This window comes from Danio rerio, chromosome 7, assembly GCF_049306965.1.
Source record: "Danio rerio strain Tuebingen ecotype United States chromosome 7, GRCz12tu, whole genome shotgun sequence".
Lineage (NCBI taxonomy): Eukaryota > Metazoa > Chordata > Actinopteri > Cypriniformes > Danionidae > Danio > Danio rerio.
In genome coordinates, this window is record NC_133182.1 from 17,087,348 (window position 1) to 17,110,000 (window position 22,653).

Here is a 22,653-nt window from a genome sequence, read left to right on the forward strand (position 1 = left end):
GCTTCTTTTTAAACACTAGCACTAGCATTTTTCATTAAAAAAAAAACAAAACTTTTACTTACTAGTGCTTATTATTGTGGTACCAATACCATTTTAGAAGCTACTTTTAAATGTAATATCCAGACAAGTATACTAATCTACTAGTATTTACTAGCCTGCCTTGTCAATATCTCAAAGTTCAAGTCAATGGCGATAAATAAATAAATAAATAAATGAAATGTATTAAGCTACTAGAAACAATAGAATAATAGACTAACTAATCACAAACAAATCAATAATATAAATACACATTAATTACGTCCAATTGTCTAGCCCTAATAAAATAACTACCACTAGTAGTCTAATAAATAAAGAAATAAACTAGTAATAGTAAAGTAGTATTAGTAGCCTACGAAAAAAATTATTAAAGTAGTATTAGTAGCCTAAGAAAAAATAATGAAAAAAAGTTACATGAAGTTTGTATACTATATATCTATAGTTATGAATTGAATGTTAAAATGGCTTGCCATACAACCAGTCGTGTTTTTAGCGTTTCCAAAACAGCTGCCGCGCTCGCTTCATGCTCTGGACGCGTTCTGCGCACGCGCCGTCCGAAGCTAGATTGTAACAGGAAGAAGCTGCAGATCAAAAACCAAAGTCCTGTGTTTATCTAGTTTGGACTGAATGTATTTCAGGGCACCTGTGAAAAAACTCTAGGCTTCTTCACTGTTTTTGTAGTGGTGCTCGCCGCTGTTTTCTATTACCTGGAGAATTCAGAGACTTACGAGATACCAAGGTGAGGTGCTCATTACGTTCACGTTAACGTTACTGTACATCCAAATGCGCAGTTATGGAACTATATTTTTTGGTTTGTAGTGTTTGTGCTCGTGATTATATTGCCAATATATCAGTGTCTCTCATGACACCTACATATAGATAGACATATGTTTCTCTTTATTGCATTCAGTAACATTCAGATACAGAATATGCAACAGTGCAGATAATATGTATTAAAAAAATCAAAAATAATAAGAAATAAGAAAATAAAAATAAAATTGCGTGCATGAAATAAGCTCCCAGTGGGCGATGGCTTAACCATCTGCACAATCTGTATTTACCTTTAATTTATTCGGTCAATAAAGATAATGTCAGGTTCATTCAGGTGTACTTGAACAACACCCTACGTTATCACGTGATACATGATGCTTTTCTCAACTGTGAATGTCAGTTACAATTTTTACAGTCATATACAAGACAAAGATGTTTAGACATTTGTAACAAAGTAAATGATGACCAAATTGTATTTTTTAAGTGAACTATGTCTAGCATACCTACTTATTCTAGTATTCCTGTCCGTGCAAATTCTGCAGTGTCATGCTGATATTGCCAGATTCAAACGGTTGTGTACACTTTTTATTTTCATTACAGAATGGATCTGAATGCAATGGAAGAGAATTACCGGCAGAAGAACAAAACATGCTTCATTCTCGGTGGCTCTGGTGAAACTGGAAAAGCTTTGCTAAAAGAACTAGTGGAGAGAAACATCTTCTCCAGGATCACTCTCATTGGACGAAGGCAGTTAACCTTTGAGGACAAAGCCTATGAAAATCTGGTTATGAATCAAGTTTCAAAATATTATGTCTATGTGATCCAAATAAAAAGAAAACCTCCGCAAAAACGTTGCTTATCCCTACAAAAAAATAAAAACAAATAAATAAAAATAAAATAATTAACAAATTTGTCAATAACAAATGTTAACATTTTAACCCATACCTAATAAATACAGTAAATCCAGAGGATTGATTGCTAGATAAACATTTTTTTTTTACGTTTTCAATTTTGGAAACTTTTATTTGTGAGAAAAATCTGGGTTATTTCCAGCCTGATCTCATGAGAAAACGTAAATATTTTATGTTTGATAGTTTAGTGGCTAATTAGTACGAATTCGTGATGAAATGAAATTGTACAATTTTTAAAAGGAGGTGTGGCACTCAACTCCGCCCCTAAACCCAATCTTCAGTGGGGGATGAGCAAATCGTACTAAATTGTATGAATTAGTTTGTGCAAATTTATTTGAAATAGCCACTAAAAATTACGAATTGCTGTGAGATTGCCTTGGTTTTTCCACTTAATGTTGATTTCTAAACTCTTTTCAAGTGAAAACATTGGTAATGTTTAAATGGGTTTATAAATTAATTTATAATGCAATCTTTTTTGTAATTTTTATTCCAAAAAGTCTATATACAGGGTGTCTGCTGGGTCTTAAGTCTTAAAATCTCTTAAATTTCCAAAACTACATTCTAGGCCTTAAAAAGTCTTAGATTCACAGAAATATTGGGCTGTAGGTCTTAAATAATTTTAAATGGGTCTTAATTTTGCTTTTTCCAAATAAAGTTACTCAATCGGGCCGACATCCATCCAATTACCAACAATGCATCACAATAAAACCTTTTTTGTTTGTTTATATAAATGAAAGTTTTTATTATCACAAAGAGATTCACAACAACTGTTAGACATCTCTACAGCAAAATCTCCAAACTAAATTCCCTAATGAGGGAAAGAAAAACTAAAAACAATTACCTGATTCCTCATAATAATACCAGGCCATTAGAAAAAAATATTTAGTGTTTAATGCTATAAGTCTAAAATTTCATTCTTAATGATTTTAAAAGGTCTTAAATTTAAGTTGATGAAACCTGCAGAATAGTTTATATAAAAACCTGTTTATAAAAAAAACAAGGCAATGAAATGCTGTATGCACAGTGCAAAATGTTATCAACGATTTAGTGTTGATTTATCAGTGATTCATCATTTGCCTTTATTGTTCCCAGGTTCAAAAGGTGGTTGATTTTGAGAAGCTGGATGAGTATGCAGAGGCGTTTCAGGGCCATGATGTTGGATACTGCTGCCTAGGAACAACCAGAGCCAAAGCAGGAGCTGTACGCTTCAGATATTATCTTTTTGTGGACCAAAAATCCATGCAGAATTTCCCATCTGAACCTTAATAAATAATGCATGAAATGAAATGAGTTTATATATATATATTAGCCCCCCTAAATTATTAGACCGCTTGTTTATTTTTTTTCTCAATTTCTGTTTAACGGAGAGCAGATTTTTTCAACACATTTCTAAAAATAATAATTTTAATAACTCATTTCTAATAACTGATTTATTTTATCTTTACCACGATGACTGTAAATAATATTTGACTAGATATTTTTCAAGACACTTCTATGCAGCTTAAAGTGACATTTAAAGGCTTAACTAGGTTAATAAGGTGAACTAGGCAGGTTAGGGGAATTAGGCAAGTTATTTTATAACAGTGGCTTGTTCTGTAGATTATCAAGAAAAAATATAGCTTAAAGGGGCTAATAATTTTGACCTTAAATTGTTTTTTTAAAAATTAAAAACTGCTTTTATTTTAGCCGAAATAAAACAAATAAGACTTTCTCCAGAAGAAAAAATATTATCAGACATACCGTGAAAATTTCCTTGCTCTGTTAAACACCATTTGGAAAATATTTAAAAAAGAGGAAAATAAATCGAAGGGGGCTAATAATTCCAAATGGTGCTCACTGCAGAGCCATTTGGGCAGAGCTGAGCTCCAGCGAGGGGGCGCTTCAACTTCCGCTCCTCCTTTCTTGCCCTTCTTCTACGAGTGATGTCACTGGGGGTAGGGTTAGGGGTGGGGTTGGTGTATGCATTAAAACAGCTTATAGGAGGAGGAGCGAGAGCTCATGCTCCCCCTCGCTGGAGCTCAACTCTGCTCAAATGGCTCTGCAGTGAGCATCGTCTCAATAATTCTGACTTTAACTGTATATATAATAGTTTTTTTATTTTATTTTGGCTAGAATAAAAGCAGTTTTTAATTTTTTAAAAGCCATTTTAAGGTCAAAATTATTAGCCCCTTAAGCTAATTGTTTTTGATAGTCTACAGAACAAACCATCATTATACAATAACTTGTAACTACCATATCCTGCCTAGGTAACCTAATTAACCTAGTTAAGCCTTTAAATGTCACTTTAAGCTGTATAGAAGTGTCTTGAATAAAATATCTAGTAAAACATTATTTACTGTCCTCATCATCTTCTCTCTGTTAAAAAGAATATAGTTCATTTAATTAAATTAAAATCTAAATCTAAATGCACAACACAAGAAAAACAATCTGTTTTTTAAGAAATGTATGTGTTTATAGAGAAACCTTCATGCAAATCCACATTTCATAATTCTATCTTGTGGTAATTGCATGTTAAACATGTTGATAAACTGCACCACAGGAAGGATTTGTGCGTGTGGATCATGACTACGTACTCAAGTCTGCAGAGCTTGCCAAAGCAGGAGGTTGCTCACATTTCCATCTCGAATCTTCCAAAGGTGCAGATAAAACCAGCAGCTTTCTCTACCTGAAAACAAAGGTATTGCAACAGCATGTTCAACACATGTTCGGCCTGTTTGTTTAAGATTTTATATTTGGCTCAAATTGATGTTTGAATAAAACAGAAGCATTGGTGTATTTACAGGGACAGGTTGAAGCAGAAATTGAAGAGCTTGGGTTTGAGCGGTTATCCGTCTATCGACCTGCGTGAGTCCCTCTGCTTTTGGTTCTTTGATTACTGTAAACCTGAGGACATATTTGTGTCTGTTATGCATGTCTGCATGTTTAGTTTATATTAGGATTGAGTGATTTAGCTAAAAAAATGTGTTCATATTATCAAATCACAATAATTATTATGGTAAATGTCAAATCTCTGTTTCTTTCGAGTTTAAGGCAGATTTTAGCTTCTTAGTGTAAACTGCAGAGACTAGACCATTAATCATTCCTCAATTTTCTAAACATGACTAACACATTAACTAGATATAAATAGAGCATTTACATTCACAAATTTGGGGTGCATTATTTTAAATATTATAAGTATTTAAATCTTATGTCTAGTAAACGTGTCTTTAAGGGCCTACTCACACTATGCCATCCGTACCGTGCCCAGGCCCGTTTCCCGGATCGTTTGAGAAGTGTGAGTGCCCTGAATCGGGCTCAAGCACGGTTCACTTGGCCGGCCCTGGCCCGGTTGGAAGAGGTGTGCCTGAGCACGGATCACTTGGGCTTTGGCGCGGTACGCTTGTGTGTGAGTGCAAAACGCGCCAAAGCCCGAAACTGAAAGCGAGACGTGACTTTTAAGGGGCTGTTTCATATGGATTTATTAATCATTCTTACTGTTCAGTGAACGCAAACTGCCGTAGTTTATTAAAGACGCAAACCCCTCACTGCACGACAGCTGCGCGCCTTCAGCAGACCTCCTCATTCCTGCAGCACGAGAGCTTTATGATTGTTTATGAGCGCCAAGAGTGGCGGATCTGTTCGGCGATATATCTGCTGCGTGTCCCCGCATCCCTAAGGAATGTTTGGCGAAATATTTGACGGCATATCAAACGACTGAAACTATATAACTAGAGAAATCTCCACTGTGCTGCTGAGAGAGAACGCTTTTTACTGAACAGCGCAGCAGCGATGACGTAAGCGTGCCGAGGCCCATTTGTGGTGTGAGCGCGGGCCGTCGGGAGAGACAGGAGGGGGGACAAGCGTGCTTTGGCCCGGTTCGAGGCAACTGTACCTAGTGTGAGTACGGCCTAACAAAATATCTTAACATGGAAATTAATCTCTTGGATCCTGCATCAAATCAAATCCTGAAACAAATTTAGTTCTCTGACTTTAATGATTTGATGATGATATAAATTTGTTCAGTAAATATAAAAACTTAAATTGTATTCAAATAAAACATTGTCATTTATTATATTCCACATTTAGATCACAATCCATTTTTTACTCCCATTCGCCATTCCCAAGGGCCGACCAAGCAGCTTGGTAAACACAAGATGTCACGCACAGCAGTCTTTGATGCTAGACCTATGATCATGAATGTCAAACCAGTAAGAAATCCCATTCTTCAGCTGCGGCCCGTATTGTAAATCACACATTTGCTGTGTATCAATCCAATTCAAGGACAAATAATTGGAAAATGCTTGGAATGACCTCGCAATTCTGGAACGAGTCATTTACATGTTCATCTGTACTGGTTTTGTTTCTTGTGATGATTGTGCATGTTCTTTTTTAATAGTTGCATTGGTTTTGTGTAATGAAACCGCATAAATCCAGGGATGAAAACTGCAAATTAGCTTTATGCTATGTACAGTACACTTCATCAGTTCTCTGTGACAATGCCTGGTGTATAGTCTCTGTTAGATAAACAAACAAATAAAAAAAGAATGTGATGGTGCAGTAGGTAGTGTTGTCCTCTTACAGCAAGAAGGTCGCTGGTTCGAGCCTCGGCTGGGTCAGTTGGCATTTCTGTGTGGAGTTTGCATGTTCTCCCCGCATTTGTGTGGGTTTTTCTGGGTGCTCTGGTTTCCCCCACAGTCCAAAGACATGCGGTACAGGTGAAATGGGTAAGCTCTGTGTATGAGTGTGTATGGGTGTTTCCCAGTGATGGGTTGCAGCTGGAAGGGCATCCGCTGCGTAAAACATATGCTGTATAAATTGGCGGTTCCTTCCGCTGTGTCGACCCCACATTAATAAAGGGACTAAGCTGAAACAGATAAACAATCTTTGTGGCACAATCCGGTAGTGCCATTACCATTTAAAGCAGTGGTCACCAAACTTGTTCCTGGAGGGCCGGTGTCCTGCAGATTTTAGCTCCAACCCTGGAGTCAAACACACCTGAACAAGCTAATCAAGGTCTTACTAGGTATACTTGAATCATCCAGGCAGGTGTGTTGAGGCAAGTTGGAGCTAAACCCTGACACCAGCCCTCCAGGACCGAGATTGGTGACCCCTAATTTAAGGTATACGCATTGACCTTCATCAGACATGCATTATACTTTTATCGGGGGAACATTAAATTAGGATAACTATCTGTATTGATTTTTTTGCCCAGCCCTACATCATTTGATCTCTAGTTTATATGTGTTTGTTTATTTCTAGGGTGCTGTTAGTGGACAGACAGGAGAGCCGGCCTTCAGAGTGGATGGCCAGAAAGTTCTTTGGTGCTTTCTCCACTGTCTTCCCCACGGCAATGTCTATTCCTATTACATCTGTGGTCAGAGCAATGGCTGTCAACACACTAAAAGATGGAGAGCAGAAAGTGGAAATTCTCGAAAACAAAGCCATACACACTCTCGGGAAAGTTGGAGAAAAGAAATAAGACTTGTGATTGTGGCTTGTTTAAATATAAGTGCAATTCTAGCATGATGCAGTTTTTTGTTTTAAGCAAAGCAAGCCAAATGTTGTTTTACTGACATTTTGAGTTATTATCATATAAACTGTTTTTTTAAAAAGCTTTTAAAAATACTCATTTGCACTATAAATACGGGTGACGTGTGCTGTGTTTTAATATAATTCGCTTTGTATTCTTCTGCCTTTTTTGTTATTTAATTGTAAACTCGTTCATAAAAATAAACAAATCTTAATATTGAGTCATAACTTTATGCAATGTGCTATTTAAAAGTCAAAGTCAGCTTTACTGTCTATTCAACTACATGTATAGCAGATACAGAGAATCAGAGTTGTATTGATACAAAATAATTTTTTTTTAGAAAAAATAGAAAAAAAAATTATTACAATAAATATAATTACATACAGTTGAAGTCAGAATTATTAGCCCTCTTCGAATTTTTTTCTCCTTTTTAAAATATTTTCCAAATGATGTTTAACAGAGCAAGGAAATTTTCACAGTATGTCTGATAATATTTTTTCTTCTGGAGAAAGTCTTATTTGTTTTGTTTCGGCTAGAATAAAAGCAGTTTTAAATTTTTTTAAACACCATTTTAAGATCAAAAGTATTAGCCCCTTTAAGCTATGTTTTTTCTCGATAATCTTCAGAACAAACAATCGTTATACAATAACTTGCCTAATTACCCTAACCTGTCTAGTTAACCTAATTAACCTAGTTAAGCCTTTAAATGTCACTTTAAGCTGTATAGATGTGTCTTGAAAAATATCTAGTCAAATATTATTTACTGTCATCATGACAAAGATAAAATAAATCAGTTATTAGAGAAGAGTTATTAAAAATATTATGTTTAGAAATGTGTTGAAAAAAATCTTCTCTCCATTAAACAGAAATTGGGGAAAAAATAAATAAGCAGTCTAATAACTCAGGGGGGCTAATAATTCTGACTTCAACTGTATATTATCTAAAGATATAAGTAAAAATAAAAATTGTAATTGAAACAATTACCCTTGGCAAGGAAATATGACAGCTGTTTACAAAATATGAAGTTAAAGGGGACCTATTATGCAAAAATCACTTTTATAAGGGGTTTAAACATAGTTGTGTGGCAGCAGTGTGTGTATATAGCTGACCTCTATTGAAAAAATGTTTTTTTTTTTATAATCATACTTCATACAGTCTGCAGAAACATTCTCCTGTTCTACATGTCATCAGAGGGGTAAAGCAGCTGTCCATTAGTGAGGATCTCTCCCTCATTAGCATATAAAGCCCTAAGTGAGAAGCAGCTGCTGCTAGAGTTTTGAATCTGCTACTATGCTGACACAGGTGTTTATAGCTCCACCCTCTTTTTAAAAGCACAATCTCATTTGAATTTAAAGAAACGGTCACCAAAACAGCACAAAGGAAAATCAAAGCTTAAAAGGGGCAGTTTCAAAATGTATTTATTTGTGTTGTATTTTGAGCTAAAAGTTCACAAACACACTTTACGGACATTGGAAGCTTATTTTACATCTTGTAACAAGAGGCATAAAAGGTCCCCTTTAAACAAACAAAGGCTAGGAAATATTGTTCTACAATTTTTTGGTTTCTTAACCCATTCAGTTTTCATTTGTCTTAGTTCCTTTTATTCAACAGGGGTCACCACAGCCGAATGAACCGCCAACTCATTTCGCATATGTTTTACACAGCGAATGCCCTTCCAGATGCAACCCAGCACTGGGAAACACCCATACACTCTTTCACATACACTACAGCCAGTTTAGTTTATTCAATTCACCTATAGCGCATGTTTTTGGACTTTGGGAAACCGGAGCACCTGGAGGAAACCCACGCCAACACGGGGAGACCATGCAAACTCCACAAAGAAATGCCAACTGACCCAGCCAAGACTCGAATCAGCGACCTTCTTGCTGTGAGGCGACAGTGCTAACCACTGAGCCACCGTGTTGTCTATTTTAACTCTTTTAAAGTTAAGACATTGGTATTGTGTTTTGTTCATTTTGAGCCAGTTGTCAGAAAAACTGAGAATTTCTAAGTAATCGTTTTTTTTTCCATGCTATATAATAACTATATATTTCCATGCTATAATAACTATATATTTACCCAACCTGCACTAATTTGCTTTATAAACTTAGATTAAGCTTAATAAAATATTTTTAACAGAAGTAACTGAGTAAGAAGACATCTTTCTCTCATGTGTTGTTCAGTACTTTGTTGATAGTGGAGGGCGAAGTCTTGCAATGTTACGTAAGTGAAAAAAGGTAGATTATGAGATTTTACTAATACAGTATGTGAATTAAACGAAAGCATACCATCTTGTATTACCCCAAGACTTTTAGCATGAGTTGTAAAATTTACTGGAGAATTATTGATAGAAAGAGTACAAGATTGAGCTTTGGAAAGAACAGATTTAGAGCCAACCAGATGGGCTTTAGTTTTATTGCCATTTAACTTTAAAAAGTTACTGGTCATCCATATATTAATATCTCGTAGACATTTAGTAGGATCGGAGGAGGGGGACAAATAAACTTGCGTATCATCAGCATAAAAAATAAAAATTTATGCTATAAGAAGGAAATATATGACCTAAAAGTAAAATGCAAATAATAAATTAAAGAAACCCAATAAAGATCCCTGAGGAGCACCATGAGTGACTGAGACTGCATCTGAGCGACTGTTCTTTACCTGGACAAACTGTTTTCTGTCACTTAAGTAGGATGTAAACCAGCAGAGGGCAATATCAGTGATTCCAATTGAGGCCTATCGATCCTGTAATATTGAATGTTTATTGGTATCAAAAGCAGCGGTGATATTATAAATATTATAAATAGAAAATTATGTCTGCAAAAAGGTATTTTTTAAAGAAAACCACCTCTTTACCAGGCTGGCTATGGGCCTGATTTATTGTAATGTTTACAAATGTATTACAAAACAGATAAAAAGATAAAATATTACCTCAATATTCATTTCAACACTACAAGAATGACCCACTTTTATGATGCACTTTGGTTTAAACGTCACAGGAAGATCAATTCTCTCAGGTTATTAAACACATTTCCCCCCTCATCTACAAAACTATTTCAAACACAAGATATTTAATATGAAAAAATAACGAGTGCTTTTTAACTAGTAGATTGTGTTTCCAGTGTAAATCTGGGTAATATCTAGAATATAAATGATTTCCTATTTGTAGACGACAGTAAAAGAAACCCAAGTATGTGGCAGAATGGTACTGTTATGGCTGTGCTCTAAACTTAATTAGTAATGAAACAGCGACATCACCTGGCCACAAACAGAAAGTACCTCAACTAGAAATGACCCGGATGAGCTAAACTCCAGTCTCCACCTCAAGCGACTACAACATGGCAGCGTACACAGGTACACGTGAATGCTTGGAATATATTTACGGATTTACTATAACCTATGATGCCGTTTTAATTTCCCCACAGGAAGAGTCGTGATGTTGCTTTGAGAAAAAGTAACGTTTCCTCAATACGTCATTTCCACGAATTCCCGCCATAGTTATTAATAACCGTTAAATTTGTCGCCGTGTTTTTAGAAGATGCTTTGGTTAAGTGGTATTGGTGTGTTAATTAAGCATTGAGTGTCATTTGTCTATTTTTTCCTCGTTTAGATGACTGTAAGATGTGTGATGATGTGCCTGAGCTGTCGGACAGTGATGAGGAGCAGTGGCAGTCGATGGAGGAGGTGTCTGAACACACAACACTACAGTGTTTATTCTGCGACAGGTAACAGTCAATCATGCTTCCTGAAATGAATCGGAGTACAGTACTTACTGCTTATTAGGCACAGAGTTTTTGGATTGAGGTAAGGTTGGATTTATATTCACATACCTCAGTTTTGAAAAGTATTGTTTGCAAATACCAAATATCAAAGAACAACTTCTCACAGTCATATAAATAGTGCGAATGTTGTTTTGAAGTCATACTTGCATGCGATTTCACAAAATATTCATTGGAATTCATTTCACATCCACTAGGTACCACAAAATGTTACTGAACAAATGGGCAACTTCAAAAGTTTCACAATAAAACCAACTTTACCTCAATAGTTTTTGGATTGTGATCAACTCCATTGATGGCAAACTTTTTGGTCTTACTTGACAATAAGGTTTCATTAGTATTTACAAACATGAACTAATGTTGAACAATATTTGTACAGCATTTATTAAATATACTTTACAATTTACTAGTTCATTATTAAAATCAAAATTCATGCTTGTTAACGTTAGTTAATGCACTGTTAGTTAACATGAACTAACAATGAGAAACTTTGTTTTCATTAACTAAAGATAAATACTATAATGAATGCATTGTTCAATGTTTGTTCATTTAGTTGATACAGTACCTTACTGTAAAGTGTTACCAACTTTTAAATAGATTGCTGTATGTTATCATGTGTGCAGATCAATTTATTCAGTATGAGAAACTTGTGTATATGGAAGAATTGATATAGGAAGTGGGCCTTGTTGTTTCTAAACTTTTTGAGTTAAAACTAATAATCTAAATAACTGATTTGTTTTTTTACGTTTTATTTTCCTTACCCACTGTTAGTGAAATGTTAAATGCATGAACTTGAAGAGAAAAAAAAAACCCCAATCATTTCAATTTAATGTTTTTGAATCAATGTAGTGAGGGTAAACCACAGAAAAACAAGCACAAATTCAAACACTAACTAAACCTAACCATAACTTTTGTATGCTACAATGATTTGCAAATGAATACAGGGTGTCTGCTGGGTCTTAAAAAGTCTTAAAATGTCTTAAATTTTAAAAATCAAAAGTCTTAAATTCACTGATGTATAGTGTTGTGTCCTAAATCATTTTAAACGAGTCTTAATTTTGCTTTTTCCTAGTAAAGCTACTAAATCGGGCTGACGTCCATCCAACAACCAAATAAATCTCAATAAAACATTAAGATTTTTTTTTTTTTTTTTTTGCAAAGAGATACAATTCACAACAACTGTTACACATTTTACTGCACATTCCCCATTAAGTTGCCTTATTAGGGAAGGTAAACTAAAAACAATTATTCATTTCCTCATTATTATACCGGGCTATAAGAAAAAAATCTTAAAATTTAAATCTTAATGGTCTTAAAAAGGCTTAAATTGGACTTGATGAATCCTGCAGAAACACTGGAATAAGTGTTATTGAAGTATTGTTTTTAAACTATTACATGTTTAAGTAATATTTTGCATTTTGCCTTTGTGTCATTATTAATTTTAAGATTTTTTTTTTTACGATTATTAAATGTTAGTATTATTATTTTGAATCTATGTAGCTTTGATTTGCTTTCATGCCAGTTATTTTTTAATCTTAAATTGGTAATATTGCTGCAACTTTAACTTTATTTAATTTGGCTGGCTACTGGTAGATTTTTTATTTTTGCTTAGTTTTAAGGAATACTTTTTAAGACATTTGTTTAAATATATATATATATATATATATATATATATATATATATATATATATATATATATATATATATATATATATATAATAAACAAGTGTTCATATATTTTATTTGTTTTTAATCTATTTAGCTTTCATTTGCTTTCATGCCAGATTTTTTAATCTCAAATTGGTAATATTGCTGCAACTTTATTTTTATTTCATTTATCTGGGTCCAGGTACATTTCTTATTTTTGATTAGTTTATAAGAATAATTTTTTTAATTGTTAATATTTTTTAATTGATGACAATAACCCTGATTTGATTTATTCATTCATCCGGTTATTATTTATTTATTTAATTAGCTAGCTATTCTGCCATTTGTTTAAAATTTTTCATGTTCAGTTGTGATGCAAAGCTAAGACTTTAGTTTGTACAACAGTTTTCAAATCAATTTATTTATACCCTAAACCTAATTATCTGTAATTTTAAAAACAGCAATTGTTGCTTTGTACTTGTATTGTTGTAATAATACAAGTAATTCTTGTTAACGTCCAGCTGCAGCTCTATCCCTTCTTATGTAACATCTGTGGTCCAAATCTGCCTTTTGAAAAAGTAGAAAGAATTTCCGTAATTTGTGTTTTGGAGTACAATTCAAGTAATTGACAACTAATGTTCTACATTTCATCTGATGTTTTTTTTTCTGTACTTAAATATCCATTTGTGACTTGAACAGGAATCTGACCTCTGTGTCTGAGACTTTCCAACACTGCAAGGCTGATCATGGTGTAGATATTCTAGATCTGGTCCAAAAACACAGTAAGTTTTTAAAGCAAGTACTGCTTAGTGTTTCATTAAGGGATGCCTATAAGTATAAATCAATTTTCTTTTCTTTTTAGAACTCGATGATTATGGCTATATAAAAATGATAAACTACATTAGGACAACAGTAAGTATCTATTTAAATTATACATTTAAAGTGGACGTTGGTGAGGAACAATTGCAGTGTTTTGGATGTGACATTTGCTGTAAAAAATCAAAACATAAATTCACATAAAGTAAATGTTAACATATTGAAACATCTGTTTATATTTTCCAAAACTACTAACCACAGAGTTATGGGATCAGTAAAATATAAATCTGTAAACTTTTTTTTTAGATTTTAAATGAGTAAAATAAACATTATGGATGTGACCAAAACTATGCGAGTTTACAGTACACAACATACTTTGTAGAAATTCTGTGAATTAAACTGCATAACCCAAAAGAAATAATGGCAATCAAAAGGATAAGAGTTGCTCTCTATAGAACCAAAATCATTGATTTTGATTTCATTTAATATTTTTGCATTTATGAGGAAAAAGCTTGATTTTGAATGTGACACCTCTTTGTTATGAATGTGACAGATGTGAAATTGGCACTTGTGTGACTTTGGTAAATTAAATATAATTGCTTGAAAACATTGACAGGCAGTTTTGAGTATTTTTACAGTACTGTAAAATACATGCTGAAGCCAACATCCATAGAAAGGGTGTCATTATTTTGTTTAAAACTGAATTTCTTTTCATGAGAAGCTTGGCATATGTATGGAATTGCTCTGAGATTAATTAAATCCTGACTTAGTTGTATGTTGTTTTGTAGAAATGCTCTGCTGAGAGTTTGCTACTGGCTTCAGATGGCCCACTGCCATGGGACGGTGATGAATATATGAAACCTGCATTACAAGATGACCCACTACTTCAGATCGGTATGAGAATATATTTTTGTCTCTTTTATAAGAACAAAAGTACACTTATTTTTTAATTTGTGAAAAACTATTTTCATATTTGACCCATGTGCATCCCATTAGCCAACATCCTATAAGTTAACCTCAAGGAATAAAAATAATAATAATAATCATAAAGAATCCATTTTGTGAATAAAACGTATTAAAAAGAATAACTGAAACTGTTTAGTGTCAATAAACTTCATGCAGTGTCGACATGCAGTCCGGTTCAAATTGAAAATACAGTGCTTCATAATGAAAGAATAGTAACTACATAAGCAATCGATGATTCATCTCATCAAGATAAGTGATGAGATGAATGTCATGTAACAATATAATTGGGCAAAAAGTGTAATTTTGCTGTAGGTAGTTTCATTTTGTTATATTTTTGTGTCTGCTGTTAAAAAGATCTGGGTTTGTTAGATAAAAAAAAACATTGTTTTAGACATTGAAAGCCTATTGCTTTATTTATTTATTTATTAAAAAAGAGAAAAATGTGTAATATTTTTGAGAGACAACACGGGGAAGCGATCACAAATTGAGGAGCGGGTAAGGGAGGCGGGGTGGAACGACAACGCGGGGAAACCTTCACAAACTGAGGAGCGATCACAAACCAAAAGCGGCGAGAGAGTCAAAGTAGCCAGAAGTCATTTATTTCCAATGAGAGCCGGCGGCGAGAAACAGCGCGGCGCGTCTTCTCCTGTGTGAGCGTCGAGGATAGTTGAAATCAAGTCAACTTTATGGTATGAGCTATAACGCGGTTCGGCGGCAAGCAATCAGACTGAAGTAGTCCACCGCTTGAGAGGTGTTCAGAGAACACAGACCTCTGAACTTTGGTTCCGACCACAGTTGTTCCCAAAAGTTTGATTATTGCGATTGCCGGATTTACAATTATTGAAAATCGTGACACGCGGGGCCCCGCGTCGAGGGGCCTGTCCGCTACGCCACTGGAAAGAAGGCTAAAAAGTATAGTTTACCCAAAAAATCTATTTTTACCATAGACTGTAAAATATATGGACGTAGTATCCGTGACGTCACCCATAGGTTTCTGAAGTGTGCAAAAGAAGCCACAAGTAGACGTGGCCAACCGTCGCCATTTTGTTCGCACGTCATCGCACTCACAGCGGTATACCAAACAAGGGCAAAGAGGCGGAGAGTGAGCGAAGCTAAAGACACTGCTGGCATTTTGCTTGGACCTGGCTCAGACACACTGAATACATTGAGCCACTAAGTATTGTTCTTATGATGTTTTTCTAATGGAGGAAAACGCAAATTACTTCCAAACACTTCAGATATAGTCTGTGTTAGTAAATGCAAAGCTAATTATGAAATCCAGCATAACACTGTGTGATAACGCTTCAGATGACTGTTCTACAGTCAACATCTAATCAATCTGTCAGACTCTGCAGTGCATTACAGCTCTAAAAAATGTTAGAAATGATAAATGATCTTAAATAAAACATACGTTTATAGGGATGGTATATAAGTATATAACTTTACTCACATGGGAAACGGAGGCCACGTGAATGGTTTGTGAGCACAATTAGGTGCACACAGCATTCCATATCATCTGATAATTGCAGGAAATAATCCCAAAAAGGAACTGACTGTGTAAAGCCACGTAAAACAAAACAAAAATATGATGAATATGCCGAAATCAGTGGCTATTCTGCCGGAGTCAGCTGAGGGGATGTGACGGCGACAGCGAGACCTAGCTGTCACTCAAGTGGCCACGCCCTTAATTATGCAAACTTAATATAACCTAATATAAAGGAAGCTGATGAGTTATAAAAAAATTCACCCCCCTCACAGTTGTCATGAAGGGTAATAATAGCTTTATGAACCAAAATCGTTCTTTGTACCAGGCTGTAAACACCTTTTTTTCTGCTGTAAATTTGGCCATTCTAACTGTGGGCTTAATTGAAATTTGCTCTTTTATGGAGCCAGGACTAGCGGAATTTCAATGAATTGCAGTTTCAGTTACTTCCGCATTGGCCTCCTGAGGGAGAGCGGGAGGTTGCCGCTTGATTTTTACTCATTATTTCCTCTACCTCAATTGGTTCCAAGTCCTTAGGAGATTCTTTCTTCTGTTGGATGCAAAAGAAGATATTTTGAAGGTAGCTGAAAGCCTGTAACCATTGACCTGCATAGTAGGAAAAACAAATACTATGGAAGTCGATGGTTACAGGTTTCTAACAGAGGAAAGATACTCTCAAAGGTTTGCAACTAGTGAAGGGAGAGTAAATGATGAGAAAATTTTCATTTTTTGGGGGAACTATCCTTTTAACTTCAAGCAGAGATTCTCCACAATGTCGTCTGTAGCTTTAAATAACGCAAACCCTTTACACTGCAATGAATTCTGGCTTTCAAATAATTTTAAAAAGTGATCCAAATGATATCGTTCCTCTGCATCTTTATCAAGATGGTTAAGGTCCGAACTATGCTGTTGTTTTCTTAAATTAAGAACTATTTATTGATCTTTATTTTAATCATGCTTGATTTAAATGAACCCAAACCTTTGAGTGATCGTGTTTGGCTCCACATGGTATGAGTAAAAATCAGTGTTTCTTGTTGTAAACTCAATTGTGCTGCTTTCTTGTATTTCGTCAGATGTGGAAGAGTTGAGGGAAGCCTCAGGTGGGATGGGGAGCTCTTCTGCTGCTGATCAGGTGAATGTTGAAGACAGAGTTCAGAGAGCAGAGGAAGCTCTGGCCCGCGCCATGCAGGATATGCATAAACTCAAGTCAGTACCACATCAGCCTCAAACTGTGTCCTAACAACAAGTGATGCATCTGTAACAAACTCGATATAACAGAAACATTTAAATACCAGCCACTGCACTGCCAGTGAAATGGGAAAGACTTTTATTCAAATTAATACATATTAAAGCACTTTAACGTTAGCAATAGGCTAATTTTCAAGATGTGAGGTGAACTATTTGCTGCTGCTTTCAGTAGAATAGCAATAAATTTCACGTAAAACGGTATTTAAACTCACATTGGCAGCATTTAACACTAAATAAAGCACAAAATTTGTAACTTGTTCAGCCGTGATGTTGCAGAAATAAAAAGCATTTCTATAATAGAATTTTTTTTTTTCATTGCTGTTGCAGATATTTAGGACGAAAACAAATTTTAACATGGATAAGATACCTTTTATTACCTTTCGCTGCACCGCATGTTTTTAGGACACAGTGTTACTCTTAAAGGGATTCAGTTTGTCAGTGTGTTTTAAAACCTTGACTTTTACCTTAAAAACTGTTATCGTCCCATACCTATTTGTGCGAGACTCATCATTTCAGAAATGTTTGAATAAATTCCACCACAAATACATTAAATAAACATACACAGTGTTTTTGATTAATGAGCTGTATTTCAGCTTCATCTGAGTCTGTCTCTGTCACTGTGCTGTTTATCTGAAGTAAGTCATAATGATTAGCAGACACAAACGTTGAAACGGTGGGCGGGGAAAAGCAGCTCATTTGCCTTTTAAGCCACAATAACAGCTACAGTGTATTCAGAGACTAAAATCTACACTAAAGTTTTAATCTACATCTTGTATAAATTAATCTGACTGAACAATAATATAATGTCCAAGTCTGCAAGCATTTTGAAAGTAACTAAACAAAAACAAACAAACAAACGAAGTGAAGTTATCTTCATTCATGAACAGTGTTGGGTGTAATTAGTTACAATGACTACTATAATTAAATTACTTTTTCAGTTGAAAAAGTAAGGTATTACATTTTTATTTTTAGTTCATAATACAGTTACTTTTAATGTACTTGCTTAAATACTGTACGTAAATTCAAGAGTTATATTTATATATTTAGCAAGATAATAATAGTTTTCAACATGTATCAAGTAAATTGCATATGCTTAAGAAAAAGATTATTGAGAGATTAGTTATGACAGAATAGTATGACAATTTAAGGTTTAAATTCAGAAATGCAGAATAATTGTACATTATAAATTTATGTATTTAAGTGTAAGTAATTATGTAATTTTTTATGCATTAATATTGTAAGTAATTAATGATTTTTAACAAAGCAAGGAAATTTTCACAGTATGTCTGATTTATGTTTTTTCTATAACAAATAAGTCTTATTTGTTTTATTTTAGCTGAAATAAAAGCATTTAAAAAAATTTTTATAAACATTTTAAGGTCAAAATTATTAGCCCCTTTAAGCTATATGCTTTTTCAATAATCTACAGAACAAACCATCGTTTTACAATACCTTGCCTAATTACCCTAACCTCCCTAGTTAACCTAATTAGGCATTTAAATGTCATTAAAGCTGCATAGAAGTGTCTTGAAAAAATATATAGTGTTATTCAGATATTTTTGATACTAACTAGATTACATTTAAACTTTATTACTACTACACAATGTCAAAATATGGTATTTATGAAATATGGCATCATTAATTTGAACCATTTTGTATTTATTTACAGATACAATTTAAAAACATTTAAGTGTAATTTTTGTTCTCTTTTAAAACAAAACTTAAATATCCTGGAAAGGGACTAAAACTTCAAAGAATTAAGAGATTCCAATGTCAATGTATTGAGACATATGTGTATTTTTTTTTTGTATTTAATCAAACTTTTCAGACAAAGTAATTAGAAAAGTAATTTAAATTCAATTATAATGATGCAATTAATTAGTTTTCAGTAGCAACTCACTTAACACTGGCCATCCTGACTAATTTAAAAGAATGGCTCACCATGCAACACATCCAGAAGTGTAATATGCAAGTAAATCCAGCAGGGAGCAGTATAGAGTTCAGTTTCAAAGCCTCTGTAAATGGATAGAGGTGCAAAAAAAGAGGCGGTGCAGTAGAAGTTAGAGATGGGGTAAAATTCCACTGCAGTGGTTAAGATTTTGACTGAGCGCTCACATGCTGGTGCACGTGTGCTGGCGGACTGACCAAACCTTACTCTGTCTTAATATATATAATGTGTGTTGTTTGCATTGCCCTAGATTGTTGGCACAAGGTCTAGTGCTGAACGCAGACACAAGTCATGGCCCTACATGCTCTGGGGCCATCGCCGAGTTGAGAGAAGATGAAGACGAGGCCTACTTTAGCTCTTATGGCCATTACAGCATCCATGAGGAGATGCTGAAGGTAGGTCTGTCCTCATCTAACACATATTTGAACAGAAGGTCACAGTCAGCGCACACTTTGTGCAAAGAAGAAAGAGAGATGCAGCGGTTCACCCTATGCAGCAGATTTCTTTAGTTTGTTTACGCAGAGTGCACTTTTTGAGATTTATGATGAAGATGTCATTGTTGGACTGCAGTAGGTGAGGAGGTTTGGATCATCAGCTCTCCTACTGCAGTACATCCTGGAGAGAGGGTTAGTGATTGGTGCCTCCTCCGACTTCCATTAAACGCTGGTTTGCGTCAGAGTCGAAACTCTGCAGAGGAGAAGGAGAGAGGTGTGTGGTGCAACGCAAGCGCTGACGCTGTTTACAGTCCACCGTAAAATAGAAATGCCATTTACTGTCATGAGTCAGATGGTGCCATCTTTAACTCTTTAAATAGCGCACAGTTTTACTTGGAAGAGAAGTTAAGGGAACTTTTTTCATCAGATGCTGCATTGGAAAGGGAGTCTTAAATAGGTTTAAGGTTTTAAAACTTTGGATTACTAAATCTTACAGGAATGCTAATGGAATTTGAAAAGATCAGATGTGAATGTGTGTTAAGTCCTACTGGGTGTTTTAGGAATCATTTTAATACGCTGATTGATGATTGTTGATGTTGAAATATTACAGATTTATATTGTTATCAGTAAAAAAAACAACAACATTTATTTAATGTAGCTTTTATTTTATTTTTTAAATCATGGTCTTTGATCTCCCTTTATTACTAAATAATTTTTTTGCTAGCTTATGAAGAGTACACTCTATTTGAAAATTAGAGTATAGGACTACTTTACTTTTTTTTTTACAGTTTTTAAAATATGTTTTTCTCAGTAGTTGTTATGAAAAATATATTTCGGTGCATTCAAACAAAGCATCTTTATTAAACATATACAATAACTAATAAACAGTTAATTATTCAGTAAAATAACAGAATGGAATATAAGAATCTTATATTCTTTATATTCTTATATCTTTAGGAATGTAAGGATAATAAATTTAAATTCGAATGAGCTATTGCAAACAAAAAACAAATTATTATAATAATGTTTAATATTTTACCTAACATTAATTTAGATGTAAAATTTGTGTAAAATTTTAATTTATCCTGAGTAAAATTAATTAAAGGTTTTTTAGGCTTATGAAAATTTTTATTGAATTATATTTTCACTCCAAGTTTTTGTAAAATAATATAAATATAATTTTTTTATTAGTGTGTAGGCTCAGTTTTTAACTTTTATAGTGATGAATAAGTTATTTTTGTTGCCTTTAGAGTGAAATAACTAAACATAACCGTAGGGGGCTCAGAAAAATTTAAATTTTTGAGAACATTTCAGATGACATTTATAGAGGTTTTTGCATCTGAACTCTTTTTTTGTTGTTGTTTTCTTAAATATTCAAATTTTTAAATTGGTAGCATGCATGAAAAAAGTCACCTTTCAATAAAATAAATGAGTGTTTCTTTAATTGTTTTTACATTTATTTTCATTCTATTATTTAATTTGATTTGACAACAAAGTGCAGTAGGTGGTGCAGTGGATAGCGCTGTCACCTCACAGCAAGAAGGTTGCTGGTTCGAGCCTCAGCTGGGTCAGTTGGCATTTCTATGTGGAGTTTGCATGTTCTCCCCATGTTTGCATGGGTTTTCTCCAGGTGCTCCCGTTTCCCCCACAGTCCAAATTCATGTGCTGTAGGTGAATTGGGTAAGCTTAATTGTCCACATGTGTGTGAATGTGAGAGTGTCTGGGTGTTTTCCAGTGATGAGTTGGAGCTGTAAGGGTATCCACTGCGTAAAACATATGCTAGATAAGTTGGTGGTTCATTCCGCTGTGGCAACCCCTGATTAATAATAGGATTAAGCCGAAAAGAAAATGAATGAATGAATGAATGAATGAATGAATGAATGAAGTAAGTGCGGTGGGGGTGGTGGGGTAGTTGAACCAATATAAATGTAACACTCCTCATCGAGATTGTAAATAGCTTCCGGCATCATTTATGTTTTCTGGGTGGTACTTAGTCTGATTGGCAGGTTAATTAGCCATTTCTGGCTGAATTTCTGCTGGCAAAGCAAGAAGTGTCAGGGTCAGTTTCATTTAATTTTTCATCTCCACTCCCAGCAAAATCAACCTCCTCCCTTTAAAAAAAAAAAAAAAAATCATTACCAGTCACACATCTCTTGAATTGCTTTCTAATTCAATCTTGACTCTGTTAAAAAAGGCGATTTTGATTTCATGCTGCTTAACAATTGTTAATTTGATTTCCAGCGTCCTCCTTGACTGTCAGCTTAAACTGCAGATCAGCGGTTAAAATTAAATTTTTGCTCTGAATGATTGGATGGTGTTCAGCGATTTCTCTCTTTCTCTGCGATGGCTGCGCTCTGTCTTCTTAATGGAAAGCAGAATTGTGACACCGTGTCATTACTTAGGACTTTGCTTGTCTCGTTTTCCGACAGGACAAGGTGCGCACTGAGAGCTACCGAGACTTCATGTACCGCAACATGGATGTCTTCAAGGACAAGGTGTGTATGGGGGTCTTGAAGCCCACTCACTTGGGGACATTTTAAAGTGTTCTTGAATATATCAATAAATGCAGTGACTGTGTTAATTTAAAAAAAAGGGTTTCTAAAGTATCAAGATTTATTTTCTAATGGCCACACCAACATTTTTCTTTGCTTCCACCATAGAATAATTTAATATTATTAAGTTTAAATTAATTCTGCTTGCCATTTTTTAAATTAAATGTTCATTTATTTATTACTGTTTAATTATTTTTCAATTATTTAATTTAGTTCTTTATGAAATCAGTGTATAAGTGTGAGCGAACAAGTGTGTACAGGTGTTTCCCAGTACTGGGTTGGGTCTGGAAGGGCATCCGCTGTGAACATATAGTTAGTTGGGGGTTCATTTTGCTGTGGCGACCTCTGAAATAGAGACAAAGCTGAAGAAAAATGAATAAATAAACGAACGAATGAATAAATTCAGTTGTCCATAGCAAAATTTTTAATTCCACAAAGAGCTATTGAAACTTCATGTACCACAACAAGGCGTGAATGTTTGTCTTGAAGCCTAGTGCTTTTGAATGGAGCAATAATTAGAATGACTGGGGTATTTGAATACAAAAAAAGTAAA

General features: G+C 34.4%; 2 protein-coding genes across 6 annotated transcripts in view; both read left to right on the forward strand.

Annotated features, from left to right (window-relative positions):
- Positions 1 to 551: 551 nt before the first annotated feature.
- htatip2 (HIV-1 Tat interactive protein 2) lies at positions 552 to 7,447 on the forward strand. 2 transcript variants are annotated; one of them, NM_131681.2, is made up of 6 exons: positions 552 to 775; positions 1,408 to 1,591; positions 2,811 to 2,918; positions 4,258 to 4,395; positions 4,501 to 4,562; positions 6,957 to 7,446. In NM_131681.2, the coding sequence occupies exons 2-6, from the start codon at positions 1,409 to 1,411 to the stop codon at positions 7,174 to 7,176; spliced, it is 711 nt and encodes a 236-aa protein (NP_571756.1). In that variant the 5' UTR covers positions 552 to 775; position 1,408; the 3' UTR covers positions 7,177 to 7,446. The 2 variants fall into 2 exon arrangements, 1 of the variants encoding a protein (NP_571756.1); NR_131978.1 differs by having other exon boundaries at positions 1,408 to 2,918; positions 6,957 to 7,447.
- A 3,093-nt stretch (positions 7,448 to 10,540) lies between these two features.
- prmt3 (protein arginine methyltransferase 3) overlaps positions 10,541 to 22,653 on the forward strand; it is a 118,346-nt gene continuing 106,233 nt past the window's right edge. For 2 of the 4 annotated variants that reach the window (XM_009302968.5, XM_073906554.1), the window contains exons 1-8: positions 10,541 to 10,681; positions 10,838 to 10,952; positions 13,353 to 13,435; positions 13,516 to 13,565; positions 14,258 to 14,363; positions 16,992 to 17,124; positions 19,365 to 19,509; positions 21,978 to 22,043. In XM_009302968.5, the coding sequence (XP_009301243.1) occupies positions 10,849 to 10,952; positions 13,353 to 13,435; positions 13,516 to 13,565; positions 14,258 to 14,363; positions 16,992 to 17,124; positions 19,365 to 19,509; positions 21,978 to 22,043 (687 nt within the window). In that variant the 5' untranslated portion in view covers positions 10,541 to 10,681; positions 10,838 to 10,848. 4 annotated transcript variants of the gene reach the window in all.

Coding starts and splice junctions, on each gene's coding strand:
- htatip2 (NM_131681.2), top strand. CDS start 1,409: ATGGATCTGAATGCAATGGAAGAGAATTACCGGCAGAAGAACAAAACA. Junction 4,396..4,500: donor TTCTCTACCTGAAAACAAAG/GTATTGCAACAG, acceptor GTGTATTTACAG/GGACAGGTTGAAGCAGAAAT. Junction 4,563..6,956: donor TTATCCGTCTATCGACCTGC/GTGAGTCCCTCT, acceptor GTTTATTTCTAG/GGTGCTGTTAGTGGACAGAC.